Raw genomic sequence first — 18,664 nt, 5'->3', positions numbered from 1 at the left:
CACCGGAAAAATGTCAATTACTATTTTGTCCTCCTTATTATTTTATAGATAATATAGATATAGATATTACATGTATATAAATACAATAATGCTATTTGTGTAAAAAAACTCATATATTATTATATTTTCGAAGGCATAATAATAATAATAATAATAATAATAATAATAATAATAATAATAATAATAATAATAAATTCTCATGTTCTTTCTTTTGATTTTTTTTTTCATTCATGACAATTTTTGTTATTCTTGTTTCAGGCTTTTGCTCTACTTATGGTGTTCTTATTGCACTGAAAACACTAAGAAAATCAACGAAAAAGAAAAAGATGGGTGAAAATGCTAGTGTATGTTGAAAAAATCTATCTAATTCTATTTAAAATTTGAACATGCATTTGCATGTAAACATCTATATTTTGTTATATGCACGCATGCAAACATGTATTCACATCATGTAAATGTAGAGTTTAGTTATATTTTACTTAATATAGAAATTTACATCCTTTTGTTTTGTCTAGTACACATGTATAATATCTGATTTCAATTACACACAAATAAAGATTCACATATTATGTTTTATGTAAACGATCACTTTGAAAAACATACTATTACATTTACATATATGTAAAACAGACGCATGATTTTTTTGAAGATCTATATTTAAGTAGACGCAAATATATAAAAAAATGTTTAGTATTAATATTTTGATATATGTAAATAAATAATAGAATGATAATAAATGGCTAAATATAACTATATGATTGCATTTGCATAACTGATAATCACGATTTGAAGAAATAAATCACAGTATTAAATATTAGTTTGATTCTTTATATTTTAAAAACCGTATAAATAAGATAGACAAGAGAGAAAATAGGAGAGAAATTAATTAGTTAATTAAGAAACTATTGGTCAATTATACTCTTTTACTCTATTTAAAATTTTAAAGATTGATTAAAAATGAATGGTTTATATTGGTTCTTAAAGTTCTTAATCAAATTGTAGTTTTTAAAGGATACAAACCCATATATATATATATATATATATATATATATATTTATATATATATATATATATTATATATAAATGACGATTCCTTGTAAAAATGTGTATTACATCAACTAGTAAAACCTAAACAAAAGTGTATTTTTCAACATGCCACTAGATTCGGACATTTTTACTCAGTCGGCATATGATTATGCTATGAGGATGAGATGCCAACCAACCATAAAACTATAAACACATAGTCATATAATATTTAACAACTAATCGAGCAATATCACAATATGCAAATATTGGAATTGTGTTTGAGTATATACTTGTATAGTAAATAAATAACAAAGTTGGGGTACGTTTAAAGTCCCCGAAATATAAAATAGAAAAAGAGGAGTGTGATTACTCACTTTGATTGGTGAATGAAAAGATCGTATTTTTGAAGCGTGGGTGAGTCACAACGAATAATCCCTATATTCAAGTAATTAAGGCTTCTTTAGAATGTGTTTGAATAAATAAAGGTCAAAGAAGCATATACATATTAAAATAACACACCTATAAGTTGAAAAAGAAACAAGAAAAACGAAATCAGTTTTGGACAAATTTTTGTCATCGATTGCATAAATGAGTAAAAATATTATTAATTTCTCAAAATTATAAGAATCTCCAGTCAACTAAATTAATATGTAAGGAACAACTTTGCTTTATAAAGTTTGCCCGGATTCGGACCCGAGATAGGCTAAATGGTCGATCTTCACAGATGGTACAAATCTGCACACTAATTAAACTAACGTTGTGAAGGCATACAAAATAATAAAAATACAAATAAATAGTTGTTAGAACTGTAACTCAATAGAATTAACTATAGTCTTTCCAGTTTTTTATTAACAATTTATTGCTCAACCTTTTCCAAACAATTCTGCTGTCATATCCGGAACATTGTAAACAACAATGATTTTGATGCTTTGGAATGGATTTTGATAAATAAAAATTACGAACCACTATAGTATGATAAATACAATATGTTTGATCATGAATCATCAAAATCCTTATGGTTCTTGAATCAAAATAAATTAAACAAAACAAAAACTTCAAGAGCATAAGAACTTGTTAAGGTGTGGCAATTAAATATCATTTTGCAACCTTATGTCTTTTGTTTCCTCCACCCAACGTACCAAGGTGTATTGACTCGGTGAGATCATAGACATGATTATTTGATAGTTTTAAAACCATTATAAAAAAAGAAAAATAAGAGAAAATAAAGAACAAACACATAAAACATGACTAAAGACAAAGAAAATATGAAGAACATAAATTATAAACTTTCTTTGAGGAATGTTTTAGGGAGAGAAGAAGAGATAAATAAGCAAAGGAAAAAAGATGAAAATGAGGGGGTATTTATAATTGTGATTAGAAGAGGATTAAGTAGGTCAGTTTTGAAAAGAAAGTTGTGATTGAAATATGCTAGAAAGATGCAAATGTTGAACATGAGAGGTGAATACCAACCCAACTTGGAAATAAGATTCGTATGTTAAAAATTAGCAAGACTTTTGGTAAACGAAATACAAATACGCAAGTTGATCTGAAGTGTAAGCACGAGAAAATAGAATTAAACCATCTTGAAGCTTCTCCCGTACAAAATGACAGTCTAATTTAATGTGTTTAATTCGTTCATGTGATCTATCACCATAAATAGCAGCTTGACTTTCACATTTTAGTGGAATAGGAGTAAACCCATTCACTTAGAACTTGGAAAACATGAGTTAACCAAGCTAACTAGTAACTCTTACGCTATATTTTGCCACAACAAAACTAAATGAAATACTGCTTTATTTCTTAGACTTCCAAGGAATAGGACCACCCCCAAAGAACTGAAATAACCACTAATAGATCGTTTTGTGTTTGGACATGAAACCCAATCAAAATTACAATATTCTGCTAAAGTAAAATTCATCTTATTATTGAAACCTAATCCATATAAACAAATAGACTTGACATAACAAAGAGTATGTCATGTCTCATTTGAGGACCCTTTGGATGACACATGAGTTGAATGAGAAATTGAACAAATCTAAATCACGTATAATATGGGTTAAGTAACACAACTCAAGTCCCGAATGATAATCAAACAAGAGCTAAAGGGATAACTCTCGTCTATATTAACTCGGTTAGTATCTCTAAATGAACCCTAACTCGGTTGCATCTCAAATACTCTATAATTTCTAACCATAATTTGGTTTATATAGACTAACCTAGCTTGATAGCGAAGACATTACCTATTATAATAAGACATTACCTATTATAATCAAAATACAATTAGAAAACATAACCATTATGGCATACTTGTCAATATTGGTCCTTCAAGTTCATTGACTTGTGACTTGGAGTCCGAAATTACGTCCAACAATCACCCCCTAATTTCTGACTAGGAATAGGTGGTTTTTCAACTTCGAGCATGTCTCTTTTGCCCTATGTGATTTAAACCATGATCTTGACCTTCTCGGCTTTCACAGCCATCTTGGTCCTTTACCTCTTGTTCTTGACCTTCTGGGACTCCTCTTAATCCATGACTGTGTTCTTTCGGCTCTCCTAAACTCGAATACCTTGAAGCCCTCTTCCACAACTTGTTTCACACAAGTTTTTAACGGTTTCTCACCGGTCAGCTTCTCGCCTTAAATACTTTCACACGGAACCCTCTTTCCCACTTTGATCTGTCACAGATTAGTTCTTCTCGAACTCACTTTCACAGGAAACTTGATTGATTCGCACAACCGACTTCTCGCCTTGTTCTTCATTGCTTCACACAATCGGTCTTTGTCTCTTATAAATTTATCACAGATTCACAGTTTTCTTTTAAACTGGTATCACACTACATTATCCCAAATCAGTCACATAAACACCGATATACACCGTAACAACCTGAATCACTAAGGTAAATCCACACCTATCGCAGTTGATTTGAACTTTCACTCGATCAGACTCGCTCCGGCCGATTATTTTTCGTGTGTTTGACTCACACAACCCACCCATTTTGAACCTACGCAGCTCTACTCGACCAAACCCGTCAACCCGAACAACTGTTCAGAACTGAACCTACTTGCTCGAAATCAAACTCTGAATTGAACCGAATTATCCAACCCCCTTGCTCCAGCCCATCGGAACAATATGAACAAATCTATATGTCCCAAAATTGTTTACTCGCGGAAGCTCGATCACAAACATACCTTTTGAAAAAATTGAATCGTTTGCAAAACAACTTAACTTGTTGAATTGTATTTTCTTTTTCTTATTGCTGCCTTCAAAAGGAAATAAACAAAAATCAAACCTCTTTTGCTTGTAGTTAATTAAATAATATTTTGTTGACTTTTGTGATGACCACTTTTATACTCTTTAATCACCAAATAGAATAACCACATAATACATCTTTGATCAAAAACCGCCAGTCACATTCTGTTGATCGCTAATCAGACACGAACTAAACGAATAAATCTCATTTATATTAATCAGAAAATATAACTCAAAAACTGATTACAAACTCTCAAACCTAACTCAGTTTGACTCTTGATGAACCCAAACTCGGTTGCATTTAGATGAACCCTAACTTGGTTATATCTCGAGTGTATCTCTAGATGAACCCTAACTCAGTTGCATCTCACATACTCCATAATTTCTAACCATAACTTGGTTTTTAGAAATTACCTATTATAATCACAATACAATTAGGAAACATAACCATTATGACATACTTATCAATATTGGTCCCTCAAGTTCACTGACTTGTGATTTGGAGTCCGAAATTACGTCCAACATCAACTTCGCAACTAGCCTACAATAATCAAAAGGCTCATCAAGAACCTAACCAAATTAGCTTTGAGTTGTAAATACAATGGTGTAGAGGAATTAACAAGAAACATCCTTAGCATTAAACTCAATCATAAGATCACTGGAAAATTTTGATCGAGGCATGACTACCCAAAATTCACAATTTAAAACCAAATACCCAAGAAATAGTTATAAGAGCCAAGATCTTTTATCTGAAACATAAAATGATAGAAGTTGTTGATACCAGACATCTCATTTTCATCATTGGTGGTTAGGAGACTAGCATCCTCATATACGACCAAAAATACAACCAAATCATTTACTTAAATTAAAACAATCAAAAATTAATTGGTAGATCGCATATAACCTTGAGCTATAAGAGTATTAGATGTTTCTAATTACATTTTGCAGATCTTGCTTCAAACGATATAAAGATTCTTTAAGTTTCACTAGTACACAAAATGATCATTTTATAACAGTTAGCGTTTTAATAGCGGTCTCAAACGTTGTAAAATTTGTGTTGCAAAATATGAGATCTGATATTTAAGATGGTTCAAAAACCAGCGTATAAGTTAGAAGATATCGGGCACTTTTATAACGGGTAGTTAATGGTTTTTTATTATAAATTTACAATGGGCCACCAATCGGTGTTTACTCTATGTTTACAGCATGCACGCAACCGGTGTTTACAAATTATTTACAACGGGCATTTAACCGGTGTATAAAAGTACTTACAATGGACCATCAACCTGTGTATATTAGGTATTTACAACGGGAAACTAACCGATGTTTACTAACTATTTACAATGCACCATTAAGCGGTGTTTACTAATTATGAACAATGGACTGTTAAGAGGTGTTTATTAAATATTTACAATGGGTGTTTGTAACGTCTTTACAATGGGCACACAATTATCTAAATATTTACCACGACACATTTGCCGGCATTAAAAATTATTTACAAGGTTAATGAACCATTAGTTAACAAGGAACTATATACAACGGGCTATTTATTTATAACGGTTATGTATTTAAAGCATACAGCCACCAAAATATATAATAAAAATATAATATATTTAGCACCATCTATACAGCCGCCAAAATATATATATCAAATATATTTAATTAAAACCAAATATAATCACGTCGATTTACACCCAAATATAAACAACTTTATAACAACATATATATAAGCACTAGCTTTACAATGCCTCTTCTTCATCCTTTGATTTTATGTAATTAGGAAACATTTTTAACTTAAGACACAAAATCCTGAATTGATTTTTGAGAATAGGCTTTATAAGAGTTTATCATTTAAAATAGATAACGATATAAAACTTTTACCATGGTTTATAAATTATAATAACGTCATCTAAAAGATATAAGTACTTAAAAGATAATCTTTGCATATAATCACAATCTTCTTCATGGCCATCATCACATAGTATCTACATTCCCAATATGATTGTTGTTGTAGACACCATTCAGTAACAATTAAATTAATTAAAATGCAAAAATAAAAGAAATTGCAAGACAATAATCAAAATAGAAAACTTACTTTAACCATTTCTCATCATCATCATCATCGTACTCAGTATATCCCACCAATAGCAAAGCTATGGTAGGGTCTGAGGAGGGTAAGATGTAGACAGCCTTACCTCTACCCCATAAGGATAGAGAGGCTGCTTCCGGTGAGACCCCCGGCTCGATAGTAGTTTTGCATCAAGCCTTGGACATAAGGCACATAGCACTCAATCATCGGGACACCGGCTGATCGGTGCATGTACCCTTGTCTTTCGGCTATCAACGCCACTACATGATGCCTGATTAACCGTCCGTCACTTTTAACGTTATTTTCACGAGATTAGTAAAATAACGTCAAAATTAGTGCAATTTCACTTTTGCCCACCCGAGGGTTCACACATATATACATCATATGTGCGCACCGCAAGCAGGGCTTAAATAAATCGGTTACCAAATAAATCGGTTACCAAGTTTCTCATGTTATATTCAAATAAATCGGTTACCAAGTTTGAAATCCTAGTATATTCTTCATATAGTTCATCACCTGCATTGGTTGTTCCCTCATCAATATCCATCTCATGAAAAAAAATATTCTTTTTATCAACTAATTAAAATTTTAAAAAATGTATTTTAAAGACTATCTGTGGCATATAAAGAAAAACATGTGGAGGTGTTTCATCAAAATTTATAACGTATACATAATAAAAGTAAATTGGTATTAAACAATCTCAACTAAGCCCTATTGTTAAATAATAGTCCCAACTACCACTTGGCTGGTAACAGTTGTCACATCCTCAATTTTCCACTAACGAGGTTTAACCGTGAGGCATAGGGCATAACAGGATCTAGCTACTTTACTCAAACAACCATTTATTAATGTTAAAATTCCATTTATTTTATTCATTACTTTCGAAAAAGTAATGTTACATTTGCGAAAGCGTGAAAACAAGTAATAGTTCCAAAATACTATATTACAATTTAGACACTCAAACACTACAACTCATGTAACCAAAACAAGCTTGGTTGTTTGATAAAAGTCATGCAACCACGATGCAATCCTAAATTCTAATGTTCATCATAGTGACCTGAGAAATATATGCTAAAATGTGTTAACACAATGGTTGGTGAGTTCACATGTTTTAATCCGAAACAACTTCTTTAAATATGTAGATAATGTAAACAAAGTTTTATCACTAGTTAATTACTCTAGATGTCATGATACAATAGTGTGGGGTCAATCGCGGCTGAAGCTAACATGTTTTTGTTTATGTGACTCCCGCCAAGCCTTACCGGAACCTGGCAATGTGCTTAGGTCAATGTTACACCTGTTTGACCTCCAGTCGAGTTTTAGCGCGGGTTGGGTTTTCAAACCTAGTAATACTACTTAATATTGTCTTGCCAGTTAACCTTAGTTAATGGTCCGATGTGTTTTGAGGACTTTTAGTTAGTAATTGCACTAAGTATCCATGAGATAAACCAGTCTTACAATATTCAAAATGTTTGTGCATGCTTTCTCCCGCAAATAAGGAGTAAGTAAAAGAAATGGACAGCGAAACTCACCTCGAATACGTGAGAAACACTAATTCAGCTGCTAAAGCAAAAGTCTCGTACAAGTATCTTAAAGTATGTAAATACGTAAGTTAATGGGTCCTGATTCCTAGAACCCCTAGTATCTAAACAATCTGATTGTCTATTAGTGTTTGACCAAAGTTTGACTTTTGTTGACTTTGACAAAGTTTGACTTTTTGCTGACTTTGACCAAATTTTGTCTTTTTCACATTTGACCAAAAGGTCCTGCTTTTGTTGATCTTTGACCAAAAGGTCCAACTTTGTTGACAGTTGACCAAAAAGGTTGACAATTAACCAAAGTTTGACTGAGTTGGCTTGACTACCCGTTGGTGGCTTATAACCGAATATATTAACTTATAGTTGGCAAGTGTCATTTCTATATACATGCTTATCAATAATGCATGGCATATGCACCAATTCACTTTTCATGCAACAATCATGATCCAAACAAGTGTTTTCCACAACCTAACAGTTCAAGCAAGACTAATCATTTAGTCAAAGTAATTTCTTATTGCCAAATCAAGTTCCAAGAATCAACAAATCCAATTAGTTCACAAATTATGATAAAACTCATCATATTGCATGCATAACAAATCTGAATTCACAAGGCGGATTTTAACCCAACAAAACCTATTTTTCTACCTCATTAAACCACCGGATTAAATTATGAAATTTTCAGCACAATAAACTATAAGTCTTAGGTTTACCAAAATATTTTTTGTAGTTTTACAATGTACACAAAATCATTAAAATTCATACATTACAGCAAGGTATGTGCAGCTATCTCAGCGCACAACATAAAGTATTAATTTGGTTAAAATTTCATACTAAACCAAATCATGCCAGGCCAATTTGGTTAGAATCCTAATCAATTTATGATCTTTCAATAGTTGAATCAACCCAATTTCCATTATCAAACTCAAGATATGTAGTTTGGATTCTGGACCAGAATACAAACGTTCACAACACCCTAGACAAGTAAATTTGTAAAATCATAAAAACTATTAAGTTTAAGTCCAAAACTTATGATTCTTAGTTTTTTGAAAATTAGACTCAAATTAATAAATCATAGAATTAATAACCAATCAAAAATACCATGTTAACATCATTCTACAACCTCAACAATAAACATGAATGAATCTACCAAGAAACTGATTTCATATATAACACATGTAAATTATGTTTCTAGCATGCTTATGATTCTTATTCACAAACTAATCATCATACATCATCAATATCAATATATCATCATTTCATTATAGAATTCTATTGAACCGTTTAGGGTTTTTATATCAAACCATAAATCAATCACAATTCAAAGATTAGCATGATCAAACTTTCAATCTTTCAACTTTTAGTTATAGTTTCATTGATTTGTCGTTATTTGGATACAAGATACCCATATTCTTAATTATATGATATGAACAACTCATAAAATATAATTTCTAACTTGCTTATGTGAAATGAAATCATCAATTAATCAAAACAAGACTTCCGACTACAATCCTTCTAGCAAGAGCTACTTAATCCAACTCAACAAGATATGTTTGTAAGATGATTTAAGAAAGAAAAACAATAATTTTGTGTGTGTACGTGCTTGATCACTATCATGATCATAACTCACATCATAATATGGCATAACTTGTCTTTCATAAATGTTATGTGACATTAATTCTTCTTCATTATCCATAAACAACTTGATAGCTTTATATTAATATAGATATGTGGCATGTACATATTTTCTAATGTATTTCCTCTAGGAAAAATATATAGCATAAATGTATAATACACATAACGTGTAGCATGTAGCATTGTAACATGTAGTATGTATAACAAAGTTCATATTTTAACGTATAACACATATATTTAAATATATTTCACTTTTTTTTACTTGTGATTAATTATCCTTATTAGACTACCAACGTACGCGGACAAACTCATGTGTAAGTGCTCACGTGACAATTTACATGCTGTGTGTTTTCTAACAGAGTTAACAGAAATAACTATGTTTAACGGAGTTAATCTAAAAATGCCGGATGTCACAACAGTCCCAACTAAATGTGTTTTTGTTTTCAGCGGTACGCGACTAACAGATGGTTAACTCCATTAGTTTAATACTGAGGTGGCACAACTTGTTCTCAAAAACTTTCTTATGTGGCGTAAAAGTGAGTCCCAATCCCCACATTCTAATACACCTTTATATATAAAAATAAAAAAGAAGAAATATATAATTAATAAATGAGTTCTTTCTCTCTCTCTCTCTCAACTATTGTTAACATGGAACTACATCATTGTCAACCTGCAACTACATCACCACCATAACTTCACCCAATCAACCAGCAACTACACCCTCTTGCCACCAACCTCTTCCCCAAACCCTCATTGTCAAACCACGTATATGAAGTCTAAACCATGATAACAAAATTAGTCCATAAAGTGAATGAAATCATAATTATGACTTCAACGGTGATTCGTGTTTTGATTTAGCACTTTAACCAGGACATAGCCAAACCTTAGATTCGTATTGATTCTGATATGGTCGGTTCGTGGGTGATTGCTTGGCATCATGTTCTAATTAGGTTGATTCACGAATGATTGCATGAATCTGAGCATGCCATCATTACAAATGTTGGGGTTTCAGATGCCAAGGGCTTTCAGATGTCCGGGGTTTTAGATTTAACCTTTATTTTTCATATCGATGCAAAAAGTGGTTCATTCTAGTTGGTCGAGACCGAGGATTTGACCAAAACATCGAAGAGAGAGACAATGAAGATGGTGGTAGGTCATTTTCAAGGTTATTGGAGGCGGTGGTGATGCAGCAGCGGTGGAAGTTGAGTTGTAGTATTCGCTGTTTATTTGTTCTTAAATAAGTTATTTTCCCCGGTGAAAAGAGATGTTGCCAGAGGAGGAAAATAATGTGTAGGTGGGATGAGAATTGTGACCTTCATCTTTTTTTTTAATACATGTATTTGTTTTATTACCCGTCTTGTAATTGGATCTCCATATTTATTAAAAACATCAAAGTATTTACAATGTCTTTCGGTTTTTTTTTATTATGTTCTTACGCGTAATAGAATCAAGTAATTGCACTTTTGGACCCTAAACTTCAATTTAATCAATTTCTTGACCCAGCCCAAACCACAAGGACTATGTTGCAAATATTTTTGAAAAATATTATTTTCTTTCATTTTCTCTTCTTCTTCCCGTCAACAACCGTTGACCCCTCCCCCTTGATCAGTTTTGCTTCGTTCAAGCCGGATATCAAGCTAATTAAACTACTCTGTAACCAACGCGAATCATAATCAACATTAACAACAAGAAACGGCTTGTGAATTAAGTTATGATAACCAAAATCATGAGATCAATGGCCGCGGATCATTTTGATCTTGTTAGCCTATAAATACGAGTCTAAAATCTAATTAACAAACATCACACAATTGCCTCATCACCTTTGAGCCAAAACCCTAAGTGCTTGTTCTCTAACAAGCCTCATCCAAACCAGGTAATTAGTATGTTGTTTGTATTCGGATTTGGATGCTTGGTAAAACCCCTCTGTCAATTTTAATCGACACAGGGTATATGATCTGCAATTTACGGATGTTATTGATTAGGGTTTATGTTAATTAGGAAGATCACATAAGAAATTGCATATAATCAATTGGAATCAAACCTATAACAATTAGCTTGCTCAGTACGGTCGGTTATGTTGGAAATGTTAAACCCATGCCCTTACAGACCCGGGTTCGAACCCCAATACATCCTGTTTTTGTATTATTTTTATTATTTGTTTGTTTTAATTAATATAAAAACTATATTTACATTAAAACCATATTTTTGTTACACTTGTTTAAACGAACCAAACTCCGATAAGTTTCTAAAATAAATTTCATATATATATATACATATATATATATAAACATATAAATAAACATGATCATTTATATATATCTATATTTTTTACATTAAAAATAACAATCATAATAATAATAATAATAATAATAACCATAATAATACATATGCGTTTCTTATCTTTCTTTTCTTGATTAACTAAATTGAACCCGTTAAAAACTATTACATAAAGCATTTTCTTATGTCGGGTATATATTATATAAAAGGGTTTTCTTTAGCAACTAAAGTTGACTTATTAATTATTTTCTAATGATTAAGATTAATAAAATTTAAGTACATCTTTATCTATATTCTATAAAGAATAACTAATAACGACCCCAAATCTGTAGCAAACCCATCTCTTTGTGTCTTGTTCATTTAGTTTGTTTAAATATTTATTTCATTTACGATTTAATAATTAGGACAAATTATTGGGAATTACCGCGGGACCAACTAGCTTACTATAATCTTTACCGTCTTCTCATTACCATATTCCTCATTCCAAGTGAGTTTTTCATAACCCCATTTTAACGCTTTATAATATTTTACGGCTAGCACGTCACAAGTTTTTCTTTTGATAGTTATGTGGTTGTTTACAAACCGATTCACTTATATCGTATATCTTAATATTATTCGTGCATATTGTTTATGATTATACGTGAACTTGCTTGCAATGTGTTTATTGTTTTTATGGTGGAAGTTACACAAACGCATACACATAGTGGGAGGGTCCGACGGGACGTACCCGCGGCGTCTAACGTTACGACTTCGGTTGTTTACGTAAGGTGGTTCTCATTTCCCCGACTTCAACGGCTTCGGCTAAATGAATGGAGGACGACACTATTTGATTACATTTACTTTATACTTGAATACTTATTGCGTGCCAATTTTTGAATCATGAGTTTAATATATATATATATGTGTGTGTGTGTGTGTGTGTGTGTGTAAGCAAAAACTTATGAAAGCTCACCAACTTAATTGGTGACAAAAAACATTATTTTCAACGTGCTACAGGTTGAATTGATGCTGTGCTAAGGACGAAAATCATTAGTTTGCCTTAGGATATTTGAAATAAAGAACTTGTTTACTTTTTTGACAAAGTGCTATTGTTTTTCTTTAATTTATGAACAATGTGTGTATTTTTTATGATACAAAATGAATTAAATATAATTAATGTCGTTGTAATAGCCTTACGAGCTTATGAATGATCTGTACGTTACACCCGGGCGTATTCCACTTAAAGCCGGGGTGTTACAGATTGATATGAGAGCAATAACTATAAGATAGGTTGTTAGACGTATCGGCCTAGTATAGTTATAGTTTATTTAGGGCCCAAACTGCACGAATACTCTATGTGCTAGGTGCCCGAACTTATATTAAAGTTTCATTCATACGCTCAAATTTATAACATTTCATAGTGTCGCCTGTGCACATATTCACACACAAACTCCAAGGTTTAGGCCTAAAAAAAATATTTTCAAAATATTTTTTCAATCAATTTTATTTCGGTTTTCCGATATTTTTCTTAATAAAGATGGTTTTACGTGGCAGGTATGTAGTAACTGTAGGGGTGACATGCTTGTTTTCCGAACTCTTGACACCAAGGTTATTGAAACCTAAGGATAAGTAATGCGCATATATCCAATCAAACGCAGGACCCGGTTGCTTACCTGGAGAGTTCGAAAAAGGCATGAAAACCTAAGCCAAAGCGTACCATACCAAACGCCATACAAACCGCAACTTTATGTTTTCAAACATGATCATGTCCTCTTTATGATAAGGATATGGTGACACTCCTTAGGATGTCATACGAGTCATGGTGATTCATGCAACGTCTGACTCCGACCCTCAATGTTTTACAATGTATTTTAACCGAAAGTCTGTCAAGTCGTGGTGATACATGAATACCCAGCTTTTGGTTCGATTTAATTTCGAACTTTGATTTTTGTGCTGGAACATAAGAGTCCATGGTGGTTCATGAAACTCCAAGTTCCGCACAACGCTTATTTTATTTTTACAAGTTTCATATTTAACCAACATTAACAAGAACTTTTACACTATACACGATTCCAAGACTCACGATTCTTATAACGATTGTTCGTAGAATGGCCCCGTCACCTTAACCATCGTCCTTCCAGCCGCAAGATGAAAGCCCAGATCGCCAAGCAAATGGCTGCTGTGCTCCCGCAGATGGTGGCTCAAATGCACCAAACCATTGCTACCAATTTGAACGCAGCTGCTTCAGGTTCAAACTCCAACTCTTTTCGCTATAAGACCTTCACCGATGCGAAACCTGATAAGTTCGATGGCTCTAAAGGTGCCACTGCCATACTGCAATGGTACCAAAGTATGGAGAGTACCTTCCTCCATATCGAATATCCCAATGACAAGAAGACACGCTTTGCTTCAAGTGCCTTCGAGAAAAGAGCTTCAACTTGGTGGGTGCAAGAAAAATTCACCCGTGGTGCTGATGTGGCCATGGCCTTGCCATGGGAAGAACTTAAGGAAATCATTACTACTGAATTCTGTCCACCCAATGAACTCATGAACCTGGAAATGGAATTTTGGAACCTCAAACAAGAGGGTGGTGATAATGTTACCTACACCGTTCGCTTCAACGAGCTTAGCATTCTGGTGCCACGTCTTGTCACTCATCTCTCTCGTGGGATTGGCAAGTATATTCTGGGTCTGTCAAGGCAAATCCAAGTTTCAGTTCAAAGTAGTGCTCATAAGACTCTTCGCGAGGCTATTGTTCTTGCTGCATCCTTGTCTGAGAACCACGTCAAGGCAGGAACTCTCAAAATCAGCAAGAAGGCTACTGAGAAACCCGAGGCCGAACCTTCAAAAGAGGTCAAGGCTGAAGCCACACCCAAACTAAACCGCAACCACAACAACAACCACTCCAAGAAACGAAAGCAAAATTATGCCTTAACCCAACCAAACCCAACACAACTCCAATATCCACAAACCCAAACCCAAACCCAAAACCTTCAAACTCCCCCCTCCAAAGAAGCCATACCATGGTCCCCACCCGTTTTGCCAAATCTGCCAACGACACCATCAATTCGGCATCCCTTTCCGACAATGCACCAATTATGGTCTTACGGACACCTGCTAGGCGCATGTTTCGAATTCATACGTACCCAACCAACCCTCACCAAACCACCCCGCACTCCCCACGCCTTCAATCAAAACTGTGTCCTAACCCAAGCTCAACCTATCTCTCAAGCTTACTCCACCCATCGAGCTTGCTTCAATTGTGGAGATCCTGGTCATTTCCGCAACGAGTGTCCTCGACTCGCATATCAGGCCCAAATGGTTGCTCAGGCTGTGTATCCTGCTCAAGCCTATTAGGTTCAGGCTTATCAACCCCCGATTCCATGGATCATGGCAAATCAAGCTGTTCAACCAGTTCAAGCTAACCAAGCCTCAACTTCTCAAGCTGCATCAGCCGTCCCCAATGTACGTAGGAGGGCATTTGTGATCAATGCAAATAAAGCTTAGCACAACAACGATGTGGTGAACGGTACGTTCTTGGTTAATAACGTCTATGCATCCATTTTATTTAATACTGGTGCCGATATGAGTTTTGTGTCGTTCGATTTTGAGCTTATGCTTTCTTCTGCTTGTTCCAAGCTTGAAAATTCCTTTACGGTTGAAGTTGCAAACGGTAAAACTATCTCGATTGATTCAGTGATTCGTTGTTGCACCCTAAATCTCAATGACTATGATTTCTCCATCGACCTTATTCCTGTGCAACTTGGGAGCTTCGATATCATAGTAGGCATGGACTGGTTAGCTCAACAGCGTGCCGAAATTGTGTGTTTTGAAAAGTATATTTGGATTCCTCTTGATGACGGTTGGATTTTGCGTATTTTCGGTGAGAAGCCTTCCAAAGGGCTCAAACTTATGTCATGTACCCAAGCCCAAAAATACTTACGTAAAAAGTATGTTGCTTTCCTTGCCAACGTTGTGGAAAAGAAATCAGAAAAGAAGGCAATAAAAGACATCCCAGTGGTTCGTGATTTTCCCGAAGTTTTCCCTGACGAAGTTTCTGGTTTACCTCCTACTCGTGAAGTGGAGTTTCGTATTGATCTCGTGCCTGGTGCGAATCCTGTGGCCAAAGCTCCCTATCGTCTCGCACCTTTGGAAATGCAAGAACTGGCGAGTCAACTCCAAGAACTCTCCAGCAAGGGTTTCATTCGCCCAAGTTCGTCACCTTGGGGCGCACCTGTTCTTTTTGTTAAAAAGAAGGATGGTTCTTTTCGAATGTGTATCGACTATCGTGAACTCAACAAACTCACGATTAAGAACTGTTACCCTTTGCCTAGAATTGATGACCTTTTCGATCAACTTCAAGGCAAATCTTGCTTTTCAAAAATTGATCTTCGTTCGGGTTATCACCAATTGCACGTTCATGATGATGATATACCAAAAACTGCCTTTCGAACTCTCTACGATCATTAAGAGTTTATGGTTATGTCGTTTGGCTTGACCAATGCACATGCGGAATTTATGGACCTCATGAACCGCATGTGCAAGCCATATCTTGATAAGTTCATGATCGAGTTCAATGACGACATTCTCATTTACTCGAAATCTAAAGTTGAGCATGAAAAGCATCTGCATGATATCCTCGAATTATTGAAGAAAGAGCAACTTTTTGCCAAGTTTTCTAAGTTCGAGTTTTGGTTAAACGAAGTCCAATTCCTTGGTCACATCATTAACGAAAAAGGCATTCATGTCAACCCCGTTAAAATCGAGGCTGTTCAAAACTGGAAGACTCCAACTTCACCCACAGAAATTCGATCCTTTCTTGGTCTTGCTGGTTATTACTGTCGTTTCATTTTGAACTTTTCCAAGATTGCTTTGCCTCTCACCGCCTTAACTCATAAGGGTAAACCTTATGAATGGGGGGCTAAGAAAGATGAAGCCTTCCAAACCTTAAAGCGTATGCTTTGCGATGCTCCGATCCTAGCCCTTCCCGAAGGAAGCAAAATCTGTTGTGATGCCTCGAATCAAGGTCTTGGTTGCATTCTCATGCAACGAGGCAAGGTTATCGCCTACGCGTTACGACAACTTAAGGTTCACGAGAAGAATTATACGCCACACAACCTTGAGCTTGGTGCTCTTGTATTCGCGTTGAAAAAATGGAGACACTATTTGTATGGGACGAAATGTGTGGTATTCACCGACCACAAGAACCTCCAACACATTTTCGACCAAAAGGATTTAAATATGAGGCAACGACGATGGGCTGAGCTCCTTAGCGACTACGATTGCGAAATACGTTACCATCCCGGTAAAGCAAACGTAGGGGCTGATGCCCTTAGTCGCAAAACCCATGTTAAGAGCATTCTTCTCCAAAGCATTGTTATTCCAACCGACCTTCAGCTACGTATCTTTGAAGCCCAACACATCTCGGTCACCGAAGGCAACATGTATAAAGAGACGTCGTGTGGTGCTGAACTCCAACTCGAAACCAAGCGTGATGGTTTGCTTTACTTTCTTAATCGTCTTTGGGTCCCGGTTCGTGACAATCTTCACACAGTTATCATGGACAAGGCTCACAAGTCAAGATATTCTGTCCACCCCGGTGCAGATAAAATGTACTTCAACCTTCGAACTACTTTCTGGTGGCCCGGCATGAAGAAAGATATCGGTATCTATATTGGGAAATGTCTAACATGTGCCAAAGTAAAAAGCTGAGCATCAAAAGCCTTCTAGTTTGCTCGTGCAACCTGTTATTCCGGTTTGGAAGTGGGAGAACATTACGATGGACTTCATTACAAAACTTCCAACTACAAAAAGGCAACATGATAGCATTTGGGTAATCGTCGATCGGTTAACCAAATCAGCCCATTTCATTCCCATTCGAGAGAAACTTCCAATTAATCAGCTCGCTCAAATCTATGTCAACGAGATTGTTTGTCGTCATGGTATACCTTTGAGTATCATCTCTGATCGTGATGGTCGCTTTGTGTCTCACTTTTGGAACTCGCTTCAAACCGCTTTGGGAACCCACCTAGATCTTAGCACCTCTTATCATCCTCAAACGGATGGTGAATCGGAACAAACCATTCAAACCCTTGAGGACATGCTAAGAACTTGTGTACCTGACTTTTGTGGTAATTGGGACACTCATCTTTCGTTGATTGAGTTTTCGTATAACAATAGTTGCCACTCGAGCATCAAAATGGCTTCATTTGAAGCATTCTACGGCCGCAAATGTTGTTCTCCTATTTGTTGGAACGAGATCGGTGAATCCCAGCTCACCGGAATCGAAATGGTACAAGACACCACCGAAAATTGCTCAAATTCGTAATAACCTGCTCGCTGCTAGAAGTTGACAAAAGTCTTATGCTGATAAGCGACAACGACCCTTGGAATTCGAAGTTGGTGACTTTGTCCACCTAAAGGTTTCACCTTGGAAAGGAGTGGTCCGTTTCGGTATGAAGGGTAAACTAGCACCTCGTTTTATTGGTCCATTTAAGATTCTTGAACGAATTGAAGACGTAGCCTATCGCCTCGAGCTTCCGCAAGAACTTCAAGGCATTCATCCCGTGTTACATGTCTTTAACCTTCGAATGTGTTTAGCTGATGGGAGCCTTCATATCCCTCTTAACGAAGTACGTATCAATTAGACAATGCACTTCGTTGAGAGACCGGTGGAAATTATGGATCGAATGTGTTAGGGCACGGATTTCCAGTATCCTCAGGAAACATTATTCAGAGCAAATTCAGGATGCGGTATCGACAAAGGTAACAGGTATCCTAATTACATTATATATATATAACACGATCTTTGCTACTTTCCTTGCTTACCAGGTCAAAGGTAGTTGCCATGATCTCCCCAAGATTCGCACTTGCT

The 18,664-nt window shown here is 35.2% G+C and overlaps 1 protein-coding gene across 1 annotated transcript; it reads left to right on the top strand.

Annotated features, from left to right (window-relative positions):
• The first annotated feature begins 15,375 nt into the window (after positions 1-15,375).
• LOC143623344 (uncharacterized) lies at positions 15,376-17,502 on the top strand. Its single transcript, XM_077094278.1, has 3 exons — positions 15,376-15,850; positions 16,262-16,926; positions 17,188-17,502. Exons 1-3 carry the CDS (start codon positions 15,376-15,378, stop codon positions 17,500-17,502), a joined length of 1,455 nt encoding a protein of 484 aa, XP_076950393.1.
• The last annotated feature ends 1,162 nt before the right edge of the window (positions 17,503-18,664 follow it).

This window comes from Bidens hawaiensis, unplaced genomic scaffold (assembly GCF_021521415.1).
Source record: "Bidens hawaiensis isolate Kalapana, Puna unplaced genomic scaffold, B.hawaiensis_p1.1 tig00003378_1, whole genome shotgun sequence".
NCBI lineage: Eukaryota > Viridiplantae > Streptophyta > Magnoliopsida > Asterales > Asteraceae > Bidens > Bidens hawaiensis.
The sequence above is the reverse complement of the archived record's forward strand: the minus strand, read 5'-3'. Positions and strand labels throughout refer to the sequence as shown.